Below are 15,849 nucleotides of genomic sequence, written 5' to 3' on the forward strand. Positions count from 1 at the left end.
TCTTGGTCCGGGCTTGGCATAGTACGATAAGATACAACCTGGGCAAGACTTCTAGCCTCAAGTATCCCATCTAATTGAATGATACATGGGATGCGGCTCTCAACAATTTCTATTGTGAGTCATTCATACCCTTTATTCCAACTGACCACCAATGAAGCCGAAGCTACACGGAATAAGCCGCCACAGAATGTAACCTGGATCATTTAGCGTTCCCAAGGCGGTAGGTGCACGTCATGGCGAGGCTTTGAAAGCAATGCCCTAATCAAGTCCCCTACTCGACCAGATGGCCGCACTCCCTGGCTCCCCAAAATGACCCATGGACGCTGGAAAAGGTAGAAAATACTGTTCTCCCGCCTAACTAGAATTGAGGCGCATTGACCCTCAGTCAAATGACTCACAGTGAAGGGGATATATATGTGTGCTCAGCAGGAAGTAACTCTAGCCTCTCCAACTCAGATTTCTCTCAATTACATTGCTCATCAAGATGGAAGGGCTACACCCCAACGAGGCAGAGCAGTATGACCTGCTAGTCGTCGTAGATGCCACCGCTTCCATGCATAGCTTCCTGAAGTCGCTTAACAACTCCCTCCGTCAAATCATATCCATCTCGGAGCTCACTCGATGCTTCTCGAGGATTGGATTATTAGCCTATCGTGACTATGTCTGCAAAGACCTGCTAGAATGGTCTGGGTGGTTCGATACCTCGCTGACCACAAGTGATACGCAACCCGATCTACTCGCAATCGCTGCGTCCCTAGATACTCAAGGGAATTATGACGTCCCGGAAGCGGCTAAGACAGGACTAGCTAAAGCTTACGAAGTCATGCGGTCAGACGCCAAAACGGTTATACTCTTCTATGCAGACGCACCCCCTCATGCTTGGGGTAATAACCCGAATCTAGACAACCGCGGGCCCGACGAAAACCACGGGAGGGAACAGATCGCTTTATCAATTTCTACCTGCTATGGTGGCTTCGGCCCCAAGTTCAAGGACTGGGTTTCCGCCTGCAACCTCCTACGCGAGGGTGAGAAAAGGGTTCAGGTCTTTTGCATTCTCGATCCATCCATGTGCCATACCTACAACCATGCCTCTGCTAGCTACTATACCTATCTTTCCACCATGACACAAGGGTCATGTATTGTTTTACCATCAGCCAAACCCTCGGCAATATCAAAGGTGACTATTGAAGTCTTGTTGACCTGGATGGGAGTGGGAAAGCCTGCTGTCGACGATGTTGGCGAGGAAACATCTCCGTATCTCCTGAGCTACCCTGACCTGAAGGGGATTGATAAATTCCGGGATGAGAGAGATGAGGAGGCGCGTTCGTACCTCCCAACTCCAGATTCACACCGTCTTGCTGGAAGTCTCAAAATGCAACGGTTGTCCCCCTATATTATGCACAATTCTATTCAAAAGAAAACCGCTCCCGTCGCTGACTTTACTAAGTCATGGGCTACCGATCCATCGTACCAAGCATTAGCGGTGAAACACCTAAAGCAAATTATCATAGAAGATGTTACCGTCATAGCTGTCAATGCAATCTTCGCCACGCTTTGGCGAAACATTTGTACCGACCGAGCACACCCGGCGCGATCTGAGTTGCTCAATGCATTCAGTTTACAGGTCAGTCGTATAACAGACCCGGTGGACAGATCTCGGATGACAGACTGGCTAGAGGCATCATATGACTACACTGGGGAAGTCGTAGAACTTATCAACACTGTCCCAGAGACTGAGCGATTCCCCTGTGTTTGCCTCGATCCTACTCTCACTTTTACGCACCCCGATCACGACAAAAATGAGAATTACAAGAAGACAACAACGGACATTACGACCTTCACGAGGGCCGAACTTCTGGAGATAGGCCGGTCCTGCGATCCAGACATCCTTCGCCGTCTAAGCCGTGTTCTTACTCAATTAACGTACATTCAGAGTCCAGCAGACCTTCCGGAGCACATTGCATCAATGACGGACCGAGACATGCCAAGGATACCTATCGCTCTCGCAAAAGAGAAGTATAAACGCAAATTCTGGCAGATCCTACTGCATATCGTTTGCCCGGGAACTATGTTATCTACTCGGCCTTCCAGCGTTCTCGCCGCCTTGGCCTTGAGGCTGGGCATCACACCTCTACTCCCTGCGGCTGAGAGTCAGCTTCTAACTATGAAGGACAGATGGAACGACATAGAGGTGCCAGAGACTTGGACCATCTCTTGTATGACGTTACTCCTTGATGCTGATCGCAAGTACCAACAGCGACAGTCATTAAACCAGACGACAAACGACACTGGAGATTCTGCAGTAACAGAAATGCCCACCGTTTTGAAACCAAGCGATAGGGAGCTCTTTGAAAAGTTGATCGCGTACCGGTTCTTAGAACTCAACCTCCACACAACCTTTACCGCTCAGATTGGATGGAAGCCCGAAAAAACCTTGATCCCTATTGGTCCAGTCGTAACCTGCAAGTCCTGTCATTACCCACGATCCGTCACCATCATGGGTCATGATGGACAGTGTGGCGTTTGTCTAGGCAACTCGACTCGCGCGCACTGTAGTGTTACCAAGGACGACACTGACAAGACGCCAGCGGCATGGGTGGAATGCCACAACACAAATTGTAGGGCACAGTATGTGGTTTACGATGTGGAAAGTCTACGAGTCCGGCCAAAATGCCACTACTGCAGAGTATGGAATGCCGCAGTTCCCTCTACAAGGGACGAAGTTCCCCTTGCGCCCTATGTGGAGTGCCATAGATGCTTGAGTCGCATTATCTGGCCAGAGCCGTACCGTCCCGCTGACTTCGTGGAGGCTGAATATCTTTGTCCGGGGTGTACTACAGGACGGCAAACGATAGTGGACGTGGAAACTTCCGCAGAACAGCTGAAAGAGGAAAACACAGTTCGCTGGTTCATCCAGGACACTAAACAGCCAAGCGGCCATACTTTCAGCAACCGATCGCTCTTCCATACCGTATCGAGAATCGGGCCCGATAAATTTGTCGCTCAAATCATGCTTTTTCCTGATACAAACCCGCACCTCACTATTCGAGGCAAACTGGTTCGGAACAGTGAATCAATAATCTCCAAGCTACAGGACCACGTATCCCGGAGACGTTCTGTGAAGGTCGCGTGTTCCCTCTGTTTCAGCAACTTCCATCCCACAGCTCTCAGCTCTGCCTGTAGCCGTCGAGGGTGTCAAGAGCGGATCTGCAAAGAATGTCTGTCGCAATGGTACGGTCTCAACGCCCCTGGCAGGATAATCAATACGGCAGCCTTGTCATGTCCATTCTGTCGACGGTTACCCTCCGCCCGTACATTGGCAAAGCACGGAATGGGCATCCACGCCGTTGGAAACCTCCAAGGCGCGATTCAAGACCGTGGAACATGGATCTACGTCTGGTGCCGGTCTTGTGCGACAGCAAAGCCATATCTAGAGCGTGTATGTGCCCAGGGGGCACCTCCCGAAGTCACGAACTGGCGCTGCGAAGAATGTATTAAGCCAGGCAAGTCAGCAGTCAAACCATGTCCGGGCTGTGGAGTCATGACGGAAAAGATCAGTGGGTGTGGCCACATTCAGTGTGAAGTGGAAGATTGTCATACTCACTGGTGTTATTTCTGTGGTGACAAATTCGACAAAGGTCTCATATATTCTCATATGACAGAGATACACGGTACCATATATGATCAGGAGGATGGTTTGGACTATGATCTAGATGATGAGAACGACAATTAGAATATGTCGAAGAAGGAGAGCCATGTTTATAACAGGTGTTCAGGCATTGAGGCGCCGATCACGATATTTTATGAGAAATAGCGATCTTTTTATGAATGGCGGATATATCATAGCATCTATAATATCAAGTCATATAATTGTTTTCTGGAATTACCAACATATTCTTTAGGCAAGCTACCCTCATGGAAATGAATTGGGAAGATGGTTTTGGTGACTACTGGGTACGCAACTGGACTTTTTTATCTCTGGGTGGATAAAAGTGTTCAGGAGTTTTAAGATCTTAACGGTGATCCGTCGAATATATATTTCCAAAGACAAGACCCAACTTAGATCTGTATACACAATTGTCCAAGTATCTATATGATTCGATCACCCACCATCAAAGCGCAGAAAGCGTAGTAATTTAATTTTTAATAAGTTTTCTAAACTCAAATTACAAGGTCTCCTGAAACTGGGTGGAATTAGGAATATGACAGTCATGATCAAGGCCATTTTATTAGGGACCGAGGTCTACCTTCACTATAGCGTCTCCATTATTCATTGTTAAGCGTTGCCCAGCCTCTCTAGAAAGTCGACGTTTTAGTCTTTGCGTCAAGCTAGTATTTACTTTTGGAGTTGAACAGAATTAGACTACAAAAATTGGAAAAAAAAGATGCTGACGAGAGTGGGATTTGAACCCACGCCCCTTTCGAGACTGGAACCTTACTCCAGCGCCTTGGACCGCTCGGCCATCTCGCCTTTGATGCGTATCTCGGGGAGAGATCCATATATATGATCCACTCTTATACCTTCCCTCATGTTAGACATATGCGAAGACTGACTACTGGGAACATAGCCATCTTCCTCAAAGTTAGATTCATATCTAATCTGACATTACCTGAGCCCTACTCGAAACCGCTGTGGCAAGTGGTCGCATGTGCACTGCCCCCCATGACCCACACACTGCGTCCGAGGCAAGTCTGTGACGCCGCAAGTGCTACTAAGATCGTTATATGCACCCACGTGGTCTTCAATTGCCTGGCATATTGTCTTGAAAGCTCGATTTCACCCGAGCACTTTCCTAAACTGGCGAATTGCTTCGTGAGCACGAAATCATGCCAGTGTTCGAGGCAAAATAGGGTTCTGCCAAGTCACGCGCCGAGATACCACGATGGGCTTAGGTATACTGTTCCCCCGACACAGCAACCCTTCACTCCAACTGCGAACCTCAATCTCATCCAGAAGATCAGGAACGTGCTCTAGACCCTCTTCTGATTGGTAACAGTGAGACCCAGTACCAGCAAACGGCGGCTCGGCAGCCCTTGGCGCCAAGTCCGCTCCTCTCGGCATGCTGCGAGCGGAAGAAGTGCCCTGGACCAATGCGTGTGAACACAGAGCTCACGTTCTCCAGCATACGAATCATTTGAAACTAAAGTGCCGAGAGGAGAAGCAGCACTTGATCCCTTGGCGTAGAGATCGTAGGCAAGATTTTACCAAACCTAGTCTCTCGGGTTCCAGTATAGGAGGGCTACTACTTAATGCTCTTCTGCCCGTAAGGGAGTTTGGCAGTGCAGAGATATCTAGTTATTCGAAAAGACATCAGTCCTATAATCTTCTTTCTTTCCATTTTCCTTTTCAACGGCGCGGTTTGGCACGCCGCCCAACATGATTCCCGCCATCACTGCAAAATATGACTGGATTCTGGCGTTGACCTCCATTGCCTTCGTCTTCAGTGCCTTCGGAAATGGTGCCAACGATGTGGCCAACTCCTACGCGACGTCCGTGGCTGCCCGGACCCTGGAGATGTGGCAGGTCGGTATCCTAGCTACCATCACGGAGTTCGTCGGTGCAGTGGCCTTGGGCAGTCGAGTAACTTCGACAATCAAATCTGGCATTATTTCTCCTGATAGGTTCATGGGCAAGCCAGGTACCTTCATGCTGGCCATGGGCTGTGCTGAGGTTGGAAGTGCCGCTTGGCTGATGTCGGCTACCCATTACGGATGGCCAGTCTCAACCACGCAGACCGTTGTCGGCGCGTTGGTCGGTGTCGGCTTCGCTACACAAGCAGATATTTCCTGGGGGTGGAAGAGTGGTAGCGTGTCGCAGATCGCGGCGTCGTGGGGTATCGCGCCGGCCATAGCTTGTGCCTTCTCGGCCCTCATCTTCGGCATCCTCAAGTATACCGTGCTTGAACGGCAAGACTCGTTCAAGTGGGCTATGCGACTCATTCCTATCTACCTCTCTATGACTGGAGCTATACTCGCTCTGTTCATTGTTGTCGAAGCACCCACTGCCCCATCCCTGGAAGATTTCGGTGCCGGTAAGGCCACCGGTATTATCCTCGGCGTCTTTTTCGGTTGCCTTCTCATATCTGTCGTCTTCTTCCTCCCCTACTTCCATCGTCGCCTCGTGAAACAAGATGCCCGGATCAAGTTTTACCACCTCCCCCTTGGACCCTGGCTGCTCAAAGATAACTGCCCCATCTACTTCCCCGGTAAGGGTGATAAATTCGTCATCAACTACTACGAAGATGCCTACGGCGAAGTCCGCGCCGGCCAGAAGGACACCGAGAAAACAGCTGACCAGAAAGACATCAACAACACGGATGTGGAAAGGAGTGCAGAATCTGCCATGGCTACTCCACAGATCCAACCGAAGAAAGCCATCATCGGACCCCACGAGCGTTTCCTTCAGCCCGTCGAACACCTCTCTTGGCTTAACCCAGCCAAATACTGGGGCTGGACCAAATTTATTTTCCTCCAGGGCGTCACCCGCGACGTAATCACCCACGACTCCGACCATCTCCGCGCCGTTCATGCCCGGGCCCATCGCTATGACGATCGCGTCGAGCATCTTTGGACCTACTGTCAAGTCGTCTCGGCCATAATGATGTCCATCGCACACGGTTCTAACGACGTCGCAAATGCCGTTGGCCCCTGGGCCGGCTCGTATGCCACCTACCTCTCCGGCGAGGTGAATACCAAGTCGGAAACCCCTATCTGGTTTCTTGTCATCGCTGGTCTGCTGCTGGGCGCTGGGTTCTGGTTCTATGGTTATAAAATAATGCGGGCGATGGGAAACAAGATTACACAGATGTCACCGACCCGTGGGTTTGCCACAGAGCTCGGGGCCGCCATCACTGTCCTTCTGGCATCGAGGCTGGGTCTTCCCGTTTCCACCACGCAGTGTCTGACCGGTGCGGCTACAGGTGTGGCTCTCATGAACTTCGATATGGGAGCCTTGAACTGGCGCCAGCTCGGATTCATCTTCCTGGGCTGGGTTCTGACCCTGCCTTGTGCTGGATTGGTGGCCGGCTTACTGTGCTTGGTGGCTCTGAATACTCCGCATTTCTAGGTTTCTTTGGGATTATAAAACGGTGCATGTGGATGGCGTGGCGTTCTTGTACATAGATTTCAAAATTCGCGCTGGGTTAACTTTTTCTTTGTACCCCTTGATGAAATAGATTTAGATGATGATCTTCCATGTTTCATGGGTACGCCTTTCCTCCGGCAGACCAAATCTATCCTCTTATCCTCCCGAGGCAAGGTCCGTCAATCAGTACCTTGCGGACGCATCTAATAATGATCGACAACGACACACAAAGCCGATCAAAACTATCCTCAAGGTATACATCTGCAGGGTCCCTATTCATCAAATATAACTTCAACAAGACGACATCCCTAACTTCGCCACAAAGCAGATTTCTCCTCCCCCCCCCCCAATATCATACATCCAGCCTCAAAAATGAAACCCCACCAACTCCTCCCTCTCCTCTTCCTCTCCCTAACAACCGCAACCCCCAAACTCGAGGACTTCGACGCCCTAGGCGCCTGGTTCAATGACCTCAACACCCTAACCACCCCCCAGAACCCCAACACCACCCAAAATGCAACAACCAAAAACACCACAATCGCAATCATTGGCGCTGGCATTTCCGGCCTAACCACCGCTCTCCTCCTCGACAGCGTCGGAATCCACAACTGGGAAATCCTAGAAGCAAGCAACCGGGTCGGGGGACGGTTCCGCACGAAATACGTCGGGGGGACAGACGAATGGGCCGAAATGGGGCCTATGAGGCTTCCGGTTCGGGTCCGGTATACCGATGGCGAGACGGTGGAGTACTCGGACCATGCTATGGTTTTTCAGCTTGCGGAGCTGTTGAATAGCATGAATGGGGATGAGAGTCGGTGGAAGATCGAGTTTATCCCATGGATACAGCATCATGAGAATGAGTTGTTGGGGCGGGGGACGGGGCGGTTGGCTGATGGGACGATACCGACGAGGGGAGAGGTGTTGAGGAACGAGTCGGGGTTGGGGAAGAAGGCGCCTATGGCGACGGAGGAATATGGGCGGGTTAAGGGTAAAATGGAGGGGATTTTGAAGGAGAAGGAGATGTTGAAGTTTATTCAGCGGGATGTGTGGCGGGCTCATCGGGTGGTTATGGATCGCGGACTGGATGAGTGGAGTGAGCAGGGGATGATGAGGCATGTGTTTAATGCCAGTGTGAATGTTACGGATGCGATCTGGACGGATAGCGATTATGATGTGTTTTGGGATGAGATGCATCATAATTCTAACCTTGGGTTGGATGGGAGTCCGGGGTCTTACGGGGAGACAGAGTGGGTTTGTGTTGAACGCGGGTTTAATCGTTTGTCTGATGCCTTTTTACCGCATGTGAGTGACCGGCTGGTTCTGGAGAGGAAGGTTAGGAGGTTGGAGGCCGTTTCTGGGCCCGATGAACGCACGCAGACGAGGCTGTCGTGGTATCCGTCCGTCGAGAATCGGACGTACGAGAGCAAGACGTATGATTATACCATCATGGCAGTTCCGTTCACCATGGCTCGATTTATGGATCTGCCGAAGTTCTCGTCGGTTCTAGGTCGCGCGATCAGTGAGGCTGGTCTACGCTTCAAATCTGCCTGCAAGGTCGCTCTTTTATTCTCTGAGCGTTTCTGGGAGAAGGGGGATAAGCCTATTTTCGGGGGCTACTCTACTCCGCCTAGTAACTCTGTTGGGGCTTTGTACTATCCCGTGTACGGACTGAACGAGTCTCGTCCAGGTCTCATTATGCACTACCGTGGCGGAGACTGGAGCGATCGATTTGTGAGCTTCTCAGATGAAGAGCATGTGCACACTGCGCTGGATGCCGTCGTTTCATTGCATGGTGAACATGCTCGGAAGCTATTTACTGGCGACTACGAAAGGCTTTGCTGGCTACAGGATGAACATACAGCTACATCGTGGTGCCGTCCGGATGTTGAGCAACATCGGTTGTATATTCCGGCTTACCATCGGACGGAGCACAATACGATCTTTATTGGGGAGCATACGGCTCCGACGCATGCCTGGGTGAGTAGCTCTCTGCAGTCGTCTGTTAGGGGTGTCGTGCAGTTGTTGTTGGAATTGGGGCTTGTGGAGGAGGCGAAGAAGGTCAATAGAGAGTGGATGGGGAGGTGGATTAGGTAGGGTGGTGTTGTAGTTCATGGTCATATTGCATGGAATAACACCTACAGGAGCAAAGGAAATTTTATTAGTCTTCGTGCTTACTACTTTCCGTCAAGTATACTCTTAATGATCCTTTCCCTAGCTTGACAACGGGGCCATAGCCCTGATTTCCTGCAGCCTACATTATTTTCCACTGGCCGGGCGCCCCCATAAGACTCTGACATAATCTTCATGGGTGGGAATGACTTGCCTGAGGCAGTCCTAATCAGTTTAGAAGACAAGAAGGAGTAAGAGGAAAATAATCGCTGGGTGAGACCAATTCAAAAGAACATCATTATAAATCCGGGGTGGTTGTGGCCGTGGCCGTCGATAGGCGACCATGTTACTGTTCTATGAACAATCTAACAAGCATAGAATTATGACGTATCAAGGACAACGAATAGCTAGAAATTGGGATAGCTCGAATAGCTCTTGGACTGTGCCCGCTTAGTGTCCACTAATATTAGATCTGAGTATGGCCTAAGCATCCAATTAGCCCAGCACATAATCAAGTGGGGATCTTAGTGCTTACGATGTGGCTTGATCATAAACCATTCAACCAATGGGTATTCAATTAAACAAGTCAGAAACGCTTCATATCGGATATTAAACACTCCGAGGACGAGATAAAGAGAAAGGGCTGAATGAGGGCCTTAGCACAGAAGAAATCTAATCATGAAATATACGTGCGATCATACAGCGCATCCCAGTCCTTCGTCCTAGCCTCCAACTGACCTATTCTCAACCTCCTGGCCGCAGACCTCAGAGAAGGATGCCTGGCATCAACGATCGGGCGCACATATTCCGACACCTGGCCCTTCTCCTCGCATTCCCCAGCCGCCGGGAACCACGTATCCCCCATCCCTGTGGGCTTTGAATTAATGTAGATATTCTCCCACTGCCCCTTGGGCACAATGTACGTCTCATGGTAAATCGCAAGATGCGGATGATCCTTGACAATGTCCGTCCACCACTTCATGCCCTCCACGTGAAGCTTGCCGTGCGCAAATTGATGCAGCGCATCGTAGTCCCGTAGATAGAACACGGTCATATTCTCGTTGGTGGCGGGGTCGTCTTGCTTGATCCAGCTCGAGGAGCCGAGAAGACCGTGTTTCACTGGGTCGGCATTCAACTCGCGCTGCATTGCCATGACTCGTTGACTGAGTTCGTAGAAACCGGGGGCGAGCAAACCAAGAGGATGGTTTGAGCGGGCGCCGAGAAGAAAGACGACGATTGACTCCGAAGCAATTTCAGACCCGAAATTACCGTTCGCGTCAGGGGATTGTGCGGAGAATTTAGCGCGGATCACGCCGTCCATGTAACGGTTTCGCGTGATGTTGGCAGCCATTAGGAGGGTGTCGGCGGTGCGGTATAGTAGGACTAGGATGGTGGGGATGAGGGCGTAGATGCCAAGGAGCATCACGGCGAGGCCTTGTAGGAGTCCCCCGAGAAGAAGCCATGTTGTGAGTTGTAGGCTGTCACGGACTATGACTGATAATGAACCCTCGGCTCGTGGGAGATTCACGATGCCTTGGGACTCTTTGGAGACGTTGACTGGCGGTAAAAGGGGTTTAAAGAGCGCCATTGTTGATTGCTCTTTCTCTGTCTTTGGGCTTCGTAAACTGGACTGTTTGAGTAGAATAATAGCTAGAACGAAAGGTAGGAAAATATGAAGACTTTATAGTCTCTTGCGTACCTAGTATTCGCTTGCCTATGTAGCATAGCCACGAGTGCTTACGGCCGAATCAATATCTCGGTCGGAGATAACCAAAAAGGGATTCGCCGACCTCGTACTAACAGGGATGCTGGCTTCGGCCATAGACGGACCTTTTAAAGGGAGCTTTCATACGGCCGGTGGGAGTTGTAGTATGTCATCTCATAACCCTATTTTTAAACGTATCCCAGGCGGCCGTTGGATGGAACATCTGTCCCCTTCGGTATGTATAACGTGATCACTTGATAGAGCTACTACAAAGCAAGATACCATCATTGAAAATACCCTATCCTGATTTTCTGACGTTGCAAAACTTGTAAATATCGGCCATCAGTTGCGTCATGACGTTTCATATAGATGGTGCCAGGTTTGCAGTTAAACCTCAACCTTCCACGGTTTCCCCTGCGTCTTTCCACAGCATGCTGGATTTAAGCTGTCTCCGGATATTCTTACTAATATACAACGACTTGACAGATTTATAATCTTCCAAATAAATTGGGAAGGCCATGGTATATGTTGGCTTTGAAACAAGTTCTCGCAGTACGTTGGTAACAGGGTCATGCGTCTACAGCGTCTAGTGCCTCACGGTGAGGGTATCTATACAGCAACTAAACACCATCTGAGTCCACACATTACGAATGAAAGCATGCACTCTGGACTGGAATAAATAATATAAGCAATCCGCGAGGTCATTTAAATTGATTAAGGCTAGTGGAGCTGTCAATAATCTAGACTAAAATTGGAGCCCCCCTCTCGCTTCCATCTCGGATATGGCTTCCGGGTGAAATGACACACCAGAAAACCTGCCGTTGGAGCAAATAGCGTAGTAACCCAATTCCTTCGTCATGTACCCAGCAAGGTGTTTTGGACAAAGGTTCTTGGAGTGGTGTTAAGCCGGTGAGAAGGCGAAGGCAATCATTGTTCCAAGTGACAGACTTGGGTTGGTGCGGTTTGCATCAAGGTGCTGTACATTCATTGATTCACTGTCATTGTTATGACCATGATGTGGAATGTGCCCCAAGCATGAGGTGAAATGCATAGACGATGCTTTACAAAACAATTATAATATTCTGACCGGTAGTCTCACCAAGTCAAGAATAGAGTGGGAAAAATAGATATCAACCCTTGACGACCAGATCACTCTCAGCTCTTCGTGTCCACTCCATCCAACTCCCATCGTACACCCTCCGATCCATGTTAAACCCCGTCTCCTGCAACGCCAGATCCAACGCCGCTGCAGTAACTCCAGAATTGCAGGTCAAGACGACAGGCAACTTTCCATCAATGCCCGCCTTCTCAAAAAGTCCCTTCAATTGGGATAAGGGAAGGAAAGCGTGAGACTGCACATCTAACATAGCTGCCAGTGGAATGTTGATCGCAAAAGGCATATGACCCGATCGAAGAGCGGGATCGGCCTCGTCCTGTATTCCTGAGAACCGCCCCGGTATCCGAGCGTCAATAATTTGGTATTTCGCTGGTTCATGAAGTATTGTGTCTCGCAATTCCTCAAAGGGGATCACTTGCTTCGCATCTGCTTCGTGATATGGATAAACGGCCTCTGGGAGCGGCGATATCTTCCCTTCCGCAACAGGATACCTTTGTTCTGTATAAAGACGGAAGTTATTCAAGACATGCACCGATTTGTGTCCAAACAGTCGACAGACCCATGCTACGCGCGGTGCGCTATAAATACCGATTTCCACTGTGTCGTACACGACGAGGATGTCGTCGGGTTGGATACCCAGTTTCCCCATGCAGTTGGCAAAATGGCTTGCCGTAGGAAGCATTTGCGGGTACGGCGATGTTGTATCTGCTATAACACCCATATCGAAGAACCTATTTTTCTTATTAGATATGCTCTTCTGCGTGGGGTGGTATACCTACACGGAGCCTGGTATGTGCTGTTTCTCGTAAGAAGGGCGTAGTGTATCACGGCCTGCTGCTACAGGAACGATACGGCGGGTAGTTGTGTTAATCGCGTTGTGGAATTCCTCTGGAGTCACGAGAATGGAGGGAAATGGGTCGTGAGACATTGTGATGCGGGGCGTGTTTACGAAGCAATTGCAATCAATCGTAAGAACATTCCCAGTTGTCAGTACTGGAGCTAGGACCTTAGTGATTATCTTGCGGATGTCCAGCTACAACTTCTAGAAATATCAAACGTCCACTGGCAATCTTCTCAAACAACAAAGGACCTTGTTGGCGGTTGGACAAGAGTCGCTGATCACCAAATGTGGGATTGCTTCTATGCACTTCTTATGCCCGGCTTAGTCATCTGCATACAGAATGCATACTCACTCATACTGAAGAATTTCGTTAATGAATTTCTCAGCATTTCGTATCGTGAATCTCAAACCTTAGGCACCGAAGTAGTGATGAGTTATGTTCAAACTGCTGTTTTCTAAGAAAGCTCCTCTGAAATACAGAATAGCTATTGCCAATTTTACTGAAAATTCTGAAATAAGTAATATTAATTGACAGTGTTCATTAAAATTTCAGACTTCTACTAAACTTTTGAATTTCAAACATGAATTTCACAGAATTCTCGGCATTTCGAAAAATAGAATACTCTTTCTTACCTCTTCTTGATTACCCTCTTCATAGAATTCTTGTCAGAACTTTCTATAGTTAATTGCCCTAAGGTGGTACTTGGGATTTTAAATCCCTTCATATTTCGTGTATAACCCACCTAGCAGCTGTTGTGATCTTAGGGGATAAGATGGGCAGAATGATGCTGCTTCAGCTACACGTACGTAGCCTACTGAGGATCGGATGCCATTTCGATAGATACTCAATTCTTTGGACGACTCTATCGACTATCTCAACCGCTAATGGATCAAGCCTTTAGGGGTCGGAGACGGTGATCAGTCAAGGCGCTAGCGATCACGTGTCTCGTATAGATTCATATCAGCAGCTAATAATGGCGTTGAGACACAAAGGTTAGATACAGCTCATACAACGCATTGAACCACTCCCAAAAACAGATGCTCAAGGCTCAGTCTGGCCCCCGTGTCCCTCCACCAGATCAGATCAAATCACTGATTAAGAGACAAATCCAAGATAATCTTCCCCCTAGCATGACCCCCATCCAACCGAGCAAAGGCCTCCTCGAACAGCTCTAGAGGCCAAATACTATCTACCACGGGCCGACACTTCCCCACTTCAACCAGCTTCGTAATAGCCTCAAGATGCGCCCTCTTAGGCTCCATAATAAAGAACAAACTCCTCACAGACTTCTCCCCCAGCTCCTCCGGCCGAACCTGCTCCGGCGGCTGGAAGATACTAACCACCACCCCTTCCTCTTTCACACACCACCACGCATCCTCTAACGACTTCCCCCCAACACAATCAACAACCACATCAACCTCATTCCCCGGCTCGCGTGCCCACTCCCTCAAATCCGTCACCCGATAATCAATCGCCTCGCTCGCCCCAAGCCCCCTCACAAACTCCACATTCCGGGATCCACATGTCCCAATAACCGTCGCACCAACCAGTGTCGCAAACTGCGTAATCCAGATCCCTACTCCCCCCGAAGCAGCTGTAACAAGAACCCTCTTCCCCTTCCATTCCTCAGTCCCAAACTCCCCTACCCCGGATTGAACAAAGAGAGCTTGCCACGCCGTCTGCGCGGAGAGCGGCACGGCGGCGGATTCAGCCCAGCTCAGGTTCTTTGGCCGATGGGCTAGTTCGTCAGTTACACCGATAGCGTAGTCGCTTGCACAGCCGGGTCGGAGGTAGTTTGTTCTGGCGTAAACTTCGTCTCCGATGTGGAAGGGGGAGGTGTCTGGAGATTGGACGATTGTGCCGGCGATGTCGTAGCAGGGGATTTGAGTGCGGGGGTTGGGTGGGGGGAAGAATTTAAGCCAGTTTAGTTCATTGGCACAGGGGGAGACGCAGTGGACGCGGATGAGGTGTTCGTTTGCGGTAAGGTCTGGGGTGGGGATGTCGGAGGTGGTTTGGATGAGGCGGGCTTTTTGGGTGTTGGGTTGGAGGAGGGCGCGCATTGTTTTGGGGATGGTGGATGACATTTTGGGGGCTCGTGTTGCTTGAGATACTTTTTTATTCAATATGGTAGAGGATTGGCACTAGGTTCTGGGGTGTTGTTTTTGGACTGATTGTATATTTAATTTCGTTGGTGTCGAGATCCTTTATTTATAGCTCTCATGTCGTTGGGGAATAGCCTTTGTATATCCGGAAAGAGGAAGTGGTCGAGGAGGTCAGGAGGTTGATACCCGGGAGCACAAAACTCATTTGCCGGTAGATCCTCTTCTGGATGCTCATTCGCGTATTAATCTATCTGGTTGAGTTTAATTTTGATTCCTCCACGGATACGATGTGTCGGTGACATGGGTATTGTTGTCTCGACTCGGCGGTGGCTATTCCCGAATAGCCTATTGAGCCTCGAATCCCGAATGAACACCCAACAGAGAAAAACAATAACTTAGTATGTTACATTGAACTCTTAGCCTAACTAGATTATCTTCAAGGAATATCGGTATATCCTTACCTAATCATATAAATGACCCGCAGTATTGATGTCCATAGTTGGCTCAGTGATCTAGAAACTGTGGAAATCGCTACTCAGGTGAGGCAACATTCTATTCGTCACGGACAAGCTAAACCAGTTCCAAGGCTGATGATACGATAGGAAACGCCTCAAAACAATATCAATCATAAACAACTCGTTCGAACAGTGCACAGAAGTCGAGATTATTATCCAATGATACAAGATCAGGGGCTATTGGGAGTGAATCCAGGCGCAGGAGCACTTGATCAGGGCGAACCTGGGTCAGGGTGTACCCGGCTTATTACTATGCAGGCTTGCGTTATTTTTCAAATCTGAGTATCTCTCGAGCAATGATCCCCATCTCCTGGTAGGTTCGTTTTCCCATCGACCAGTACTCACCTAGGACCTTCAGAGCGCCCATGCTCAGCC

At 49.5% G+C, this 15,849-nt stretch overlaps 6 protein-coding genes and 1 non-coding gene across 7 annotated transcripts; 3 read left to right on the top strand and 4 right to left on the bottom strand.

Moving 5' to 3' along the window:
- The first annotated feature begins 8 nt into the window (after positions 1-8).
- On the top strand, positions 9-4,053 carry BDW43DRAFT_269348 (uncharacterized protein). Its single transcript, XM_032041218.1, has one exon. The coding sequence runs from the start codon at positions 485-487 to the stop codon at positions 3,731-3,733; it is 3,249 nt and encodes a 1,082-aa protein (XP_031902482.1). The 5' UTR covers positions 9-484; the 3' UTR covers positions 3,734-4,053.
- Positions 4,054-4,389: 336 nt separating this feature from the next.
- Positions 4,390-4,471, bottom strand: BDW43DRAFT_t71. The gene has a single exon. It is a non-coding gene; the product is annotated as a tRNA-Leu (tRNA).
- A 705-nt stretch (positions 4,472-5,176) lies between these two features.
- Positions 5,177-7,261, top strand: BDW43DRAFT_24828 (inorganic phosphate transporter). The gene has a single exon (XM_032039767.1). The coding sequence runs from the start codon at positions 5,378-5,380 to the stop codon at positions 7,064-7,066; it is 1,689 nt and encodes a 562-aa protein (XP_031902483.1). The 5' UTR covers positions 5,177-5,377; the 3' UTR covers positions 7,067-7,261.
- Positions 7,225-9,609, top strand: BDW43DRAFT_24865 (flavin monoamine oxidase family protein). The gene is made up of 2 exons (XM_032039773.1): positions 7,225-7,337; positions 7,413-9,609. Exon 2 carries the CDS (start codon positions 7,457-7,459, stop codon positions 9,176-9,178), a length of 1,722 nt encoding a protein of 573 aa, XP_031902484.1. The 5' UTR covers positions 7,225-7,337; positions 7,413-7,456; the 3' UTR covers positions 9,179-9,609.
- fmaE (monooxygenase fmaE) lies at positions 9,465-11,078 on the bottom strand. The gene is made up of 4 exons (XM_032039776.1): positions 10,893-11,078; positions 9,895-10,802; positions 9,729-9,836; positions 9,465-9,676 (listed from the first exon to the last, which is right to left on the bottom strand). The coding sequence occupies exons 2-3, from the start codon at positions 10,779-10,781 to the stop codon at positions 9,803-9,805; spliced, it is 921 nt and encodes a 306-aa protein (XP_031902485.1). The 5' UTR covers positions 10,782-10,802; positions 10,893-11,078; the 3' UTR covers positions 9,465-9,676; positions 9,729-9,802.
- A 671-nt stretch (positions 11,079-11,749) lies between these two features.
- Positions 11,750-13,049, bottom strand: BDW43DRAFT_24824 (sulfurtransferase). The gene is made up of 2 exons (XM_032039766.1): positions 12,795-13,049; positions 11,750-12,746 (listed from the first exon to the last, which is right to left on the bottom strand). Exons 1-2 carry the CDS (start codon positions 12,941-12,943, stop codon positions 12,029-12,031), a joined length of 867 nt encoding a protein of 288 aa, XP_031902486.1. The 5' UTR covers positions 12,944-13,049; the 3' UTR covers positions 11,750-12,028.
- A 558-nt stretch (positions 13,050-13,607) lies between these two features.
- On the bottom strand, positions 13,608-15,416 carry BDW43DRAFT_269358 (NADP-dependent oxidoreductase). Its single transcript, XM_032041219.1, has one exon. The coding sequence runs from the start codon at positions 14,939-14,941 to the stop codon at positions 13,946-13,948; it is 996 nt and encodes a 331-aa protein (XP_031902487.1). The 5' UTR covers positions 14,942-15,416; the 3' UTR covers positions 13,608-13,945.
- Between the last annotated feature and the right edge of the window lie 433 nt (positions 15,417-15,849).

The sequence above is a fragment of the Aspergillus alliaceus genome (genome assembly GCF_009176365.1).
Source record: "Aspergillus alliaceus strain CBS 536.65 unplaced genomic scaffold BDW43scaffold_11, whole genome shotgun sequence".
Lineage (NCBI taxonomy): Eukaryota > Fungi > Ascomycota > Eurotiomycetes > Eurotiales > Aspergillaceae > Aspergillus > Aspergillus alliaceus.

Bases quoted from the DNA above. Each gene is read 5' to 3' on its own strand.
- BDW43DRAFT_269348 (XM_032041218.1), top strand. From the start codon at position 485: ATGGAAGGGCTACACCCCAACGAGGCAGAGCAGTATGACCTGCTAGTC.
- BDW43DRAFT_24828 (XM_032039767.1), top strand. From the start codon at position 5,378: ATGATTCCCGCCATCACTGCAAAATATGACTGGATTCTGGCGTTGACC.
- BDW43DRAFT_24865 (XM_032039773.1), top strand. From the start codon at position 7,457: ATGAAACCCCACCAACTCCTCCCTCTCCTCTTCCTCTCCCTAACAACC.
- fmaE (XM_032039776.1), bottom strand. From the start codon at position 10,781: ATGGCGCTCTTTAAACCCCTTTTACCGCCAGTCAACGTCTCCAAAGAG. The intron at 9,837-9,894 runs GTATGATCGCAC...GCCCTCATTCAG, and splicing joins ACGAAGGACTGGGATGCGCT to CCCTTTCTCTTTATCTCGTC.
- BDW43DRAFT_24824 (XM_032039766.1), bottom strand. From the start codon at position 12,943: ATGTCTCACGACCCATTTCCCTCCATTCTCGTGACTCCAGAGGAATTC. The intron at 12,747-12,794 runs GTAGGTATACCA...TAAGAAAAATAG, and splicing joins CAGCACATACCAGGCTCCGT to GTTCTTCGATATGGGTGTTA.
- BDW43DRAFT_269358 (XM_032041219.1), bottom strand. From the start codon at position 14,941: ATGTCATCCACCATCCCCAAAACAATGCGCGCCCTCCTCCAACCCAAC.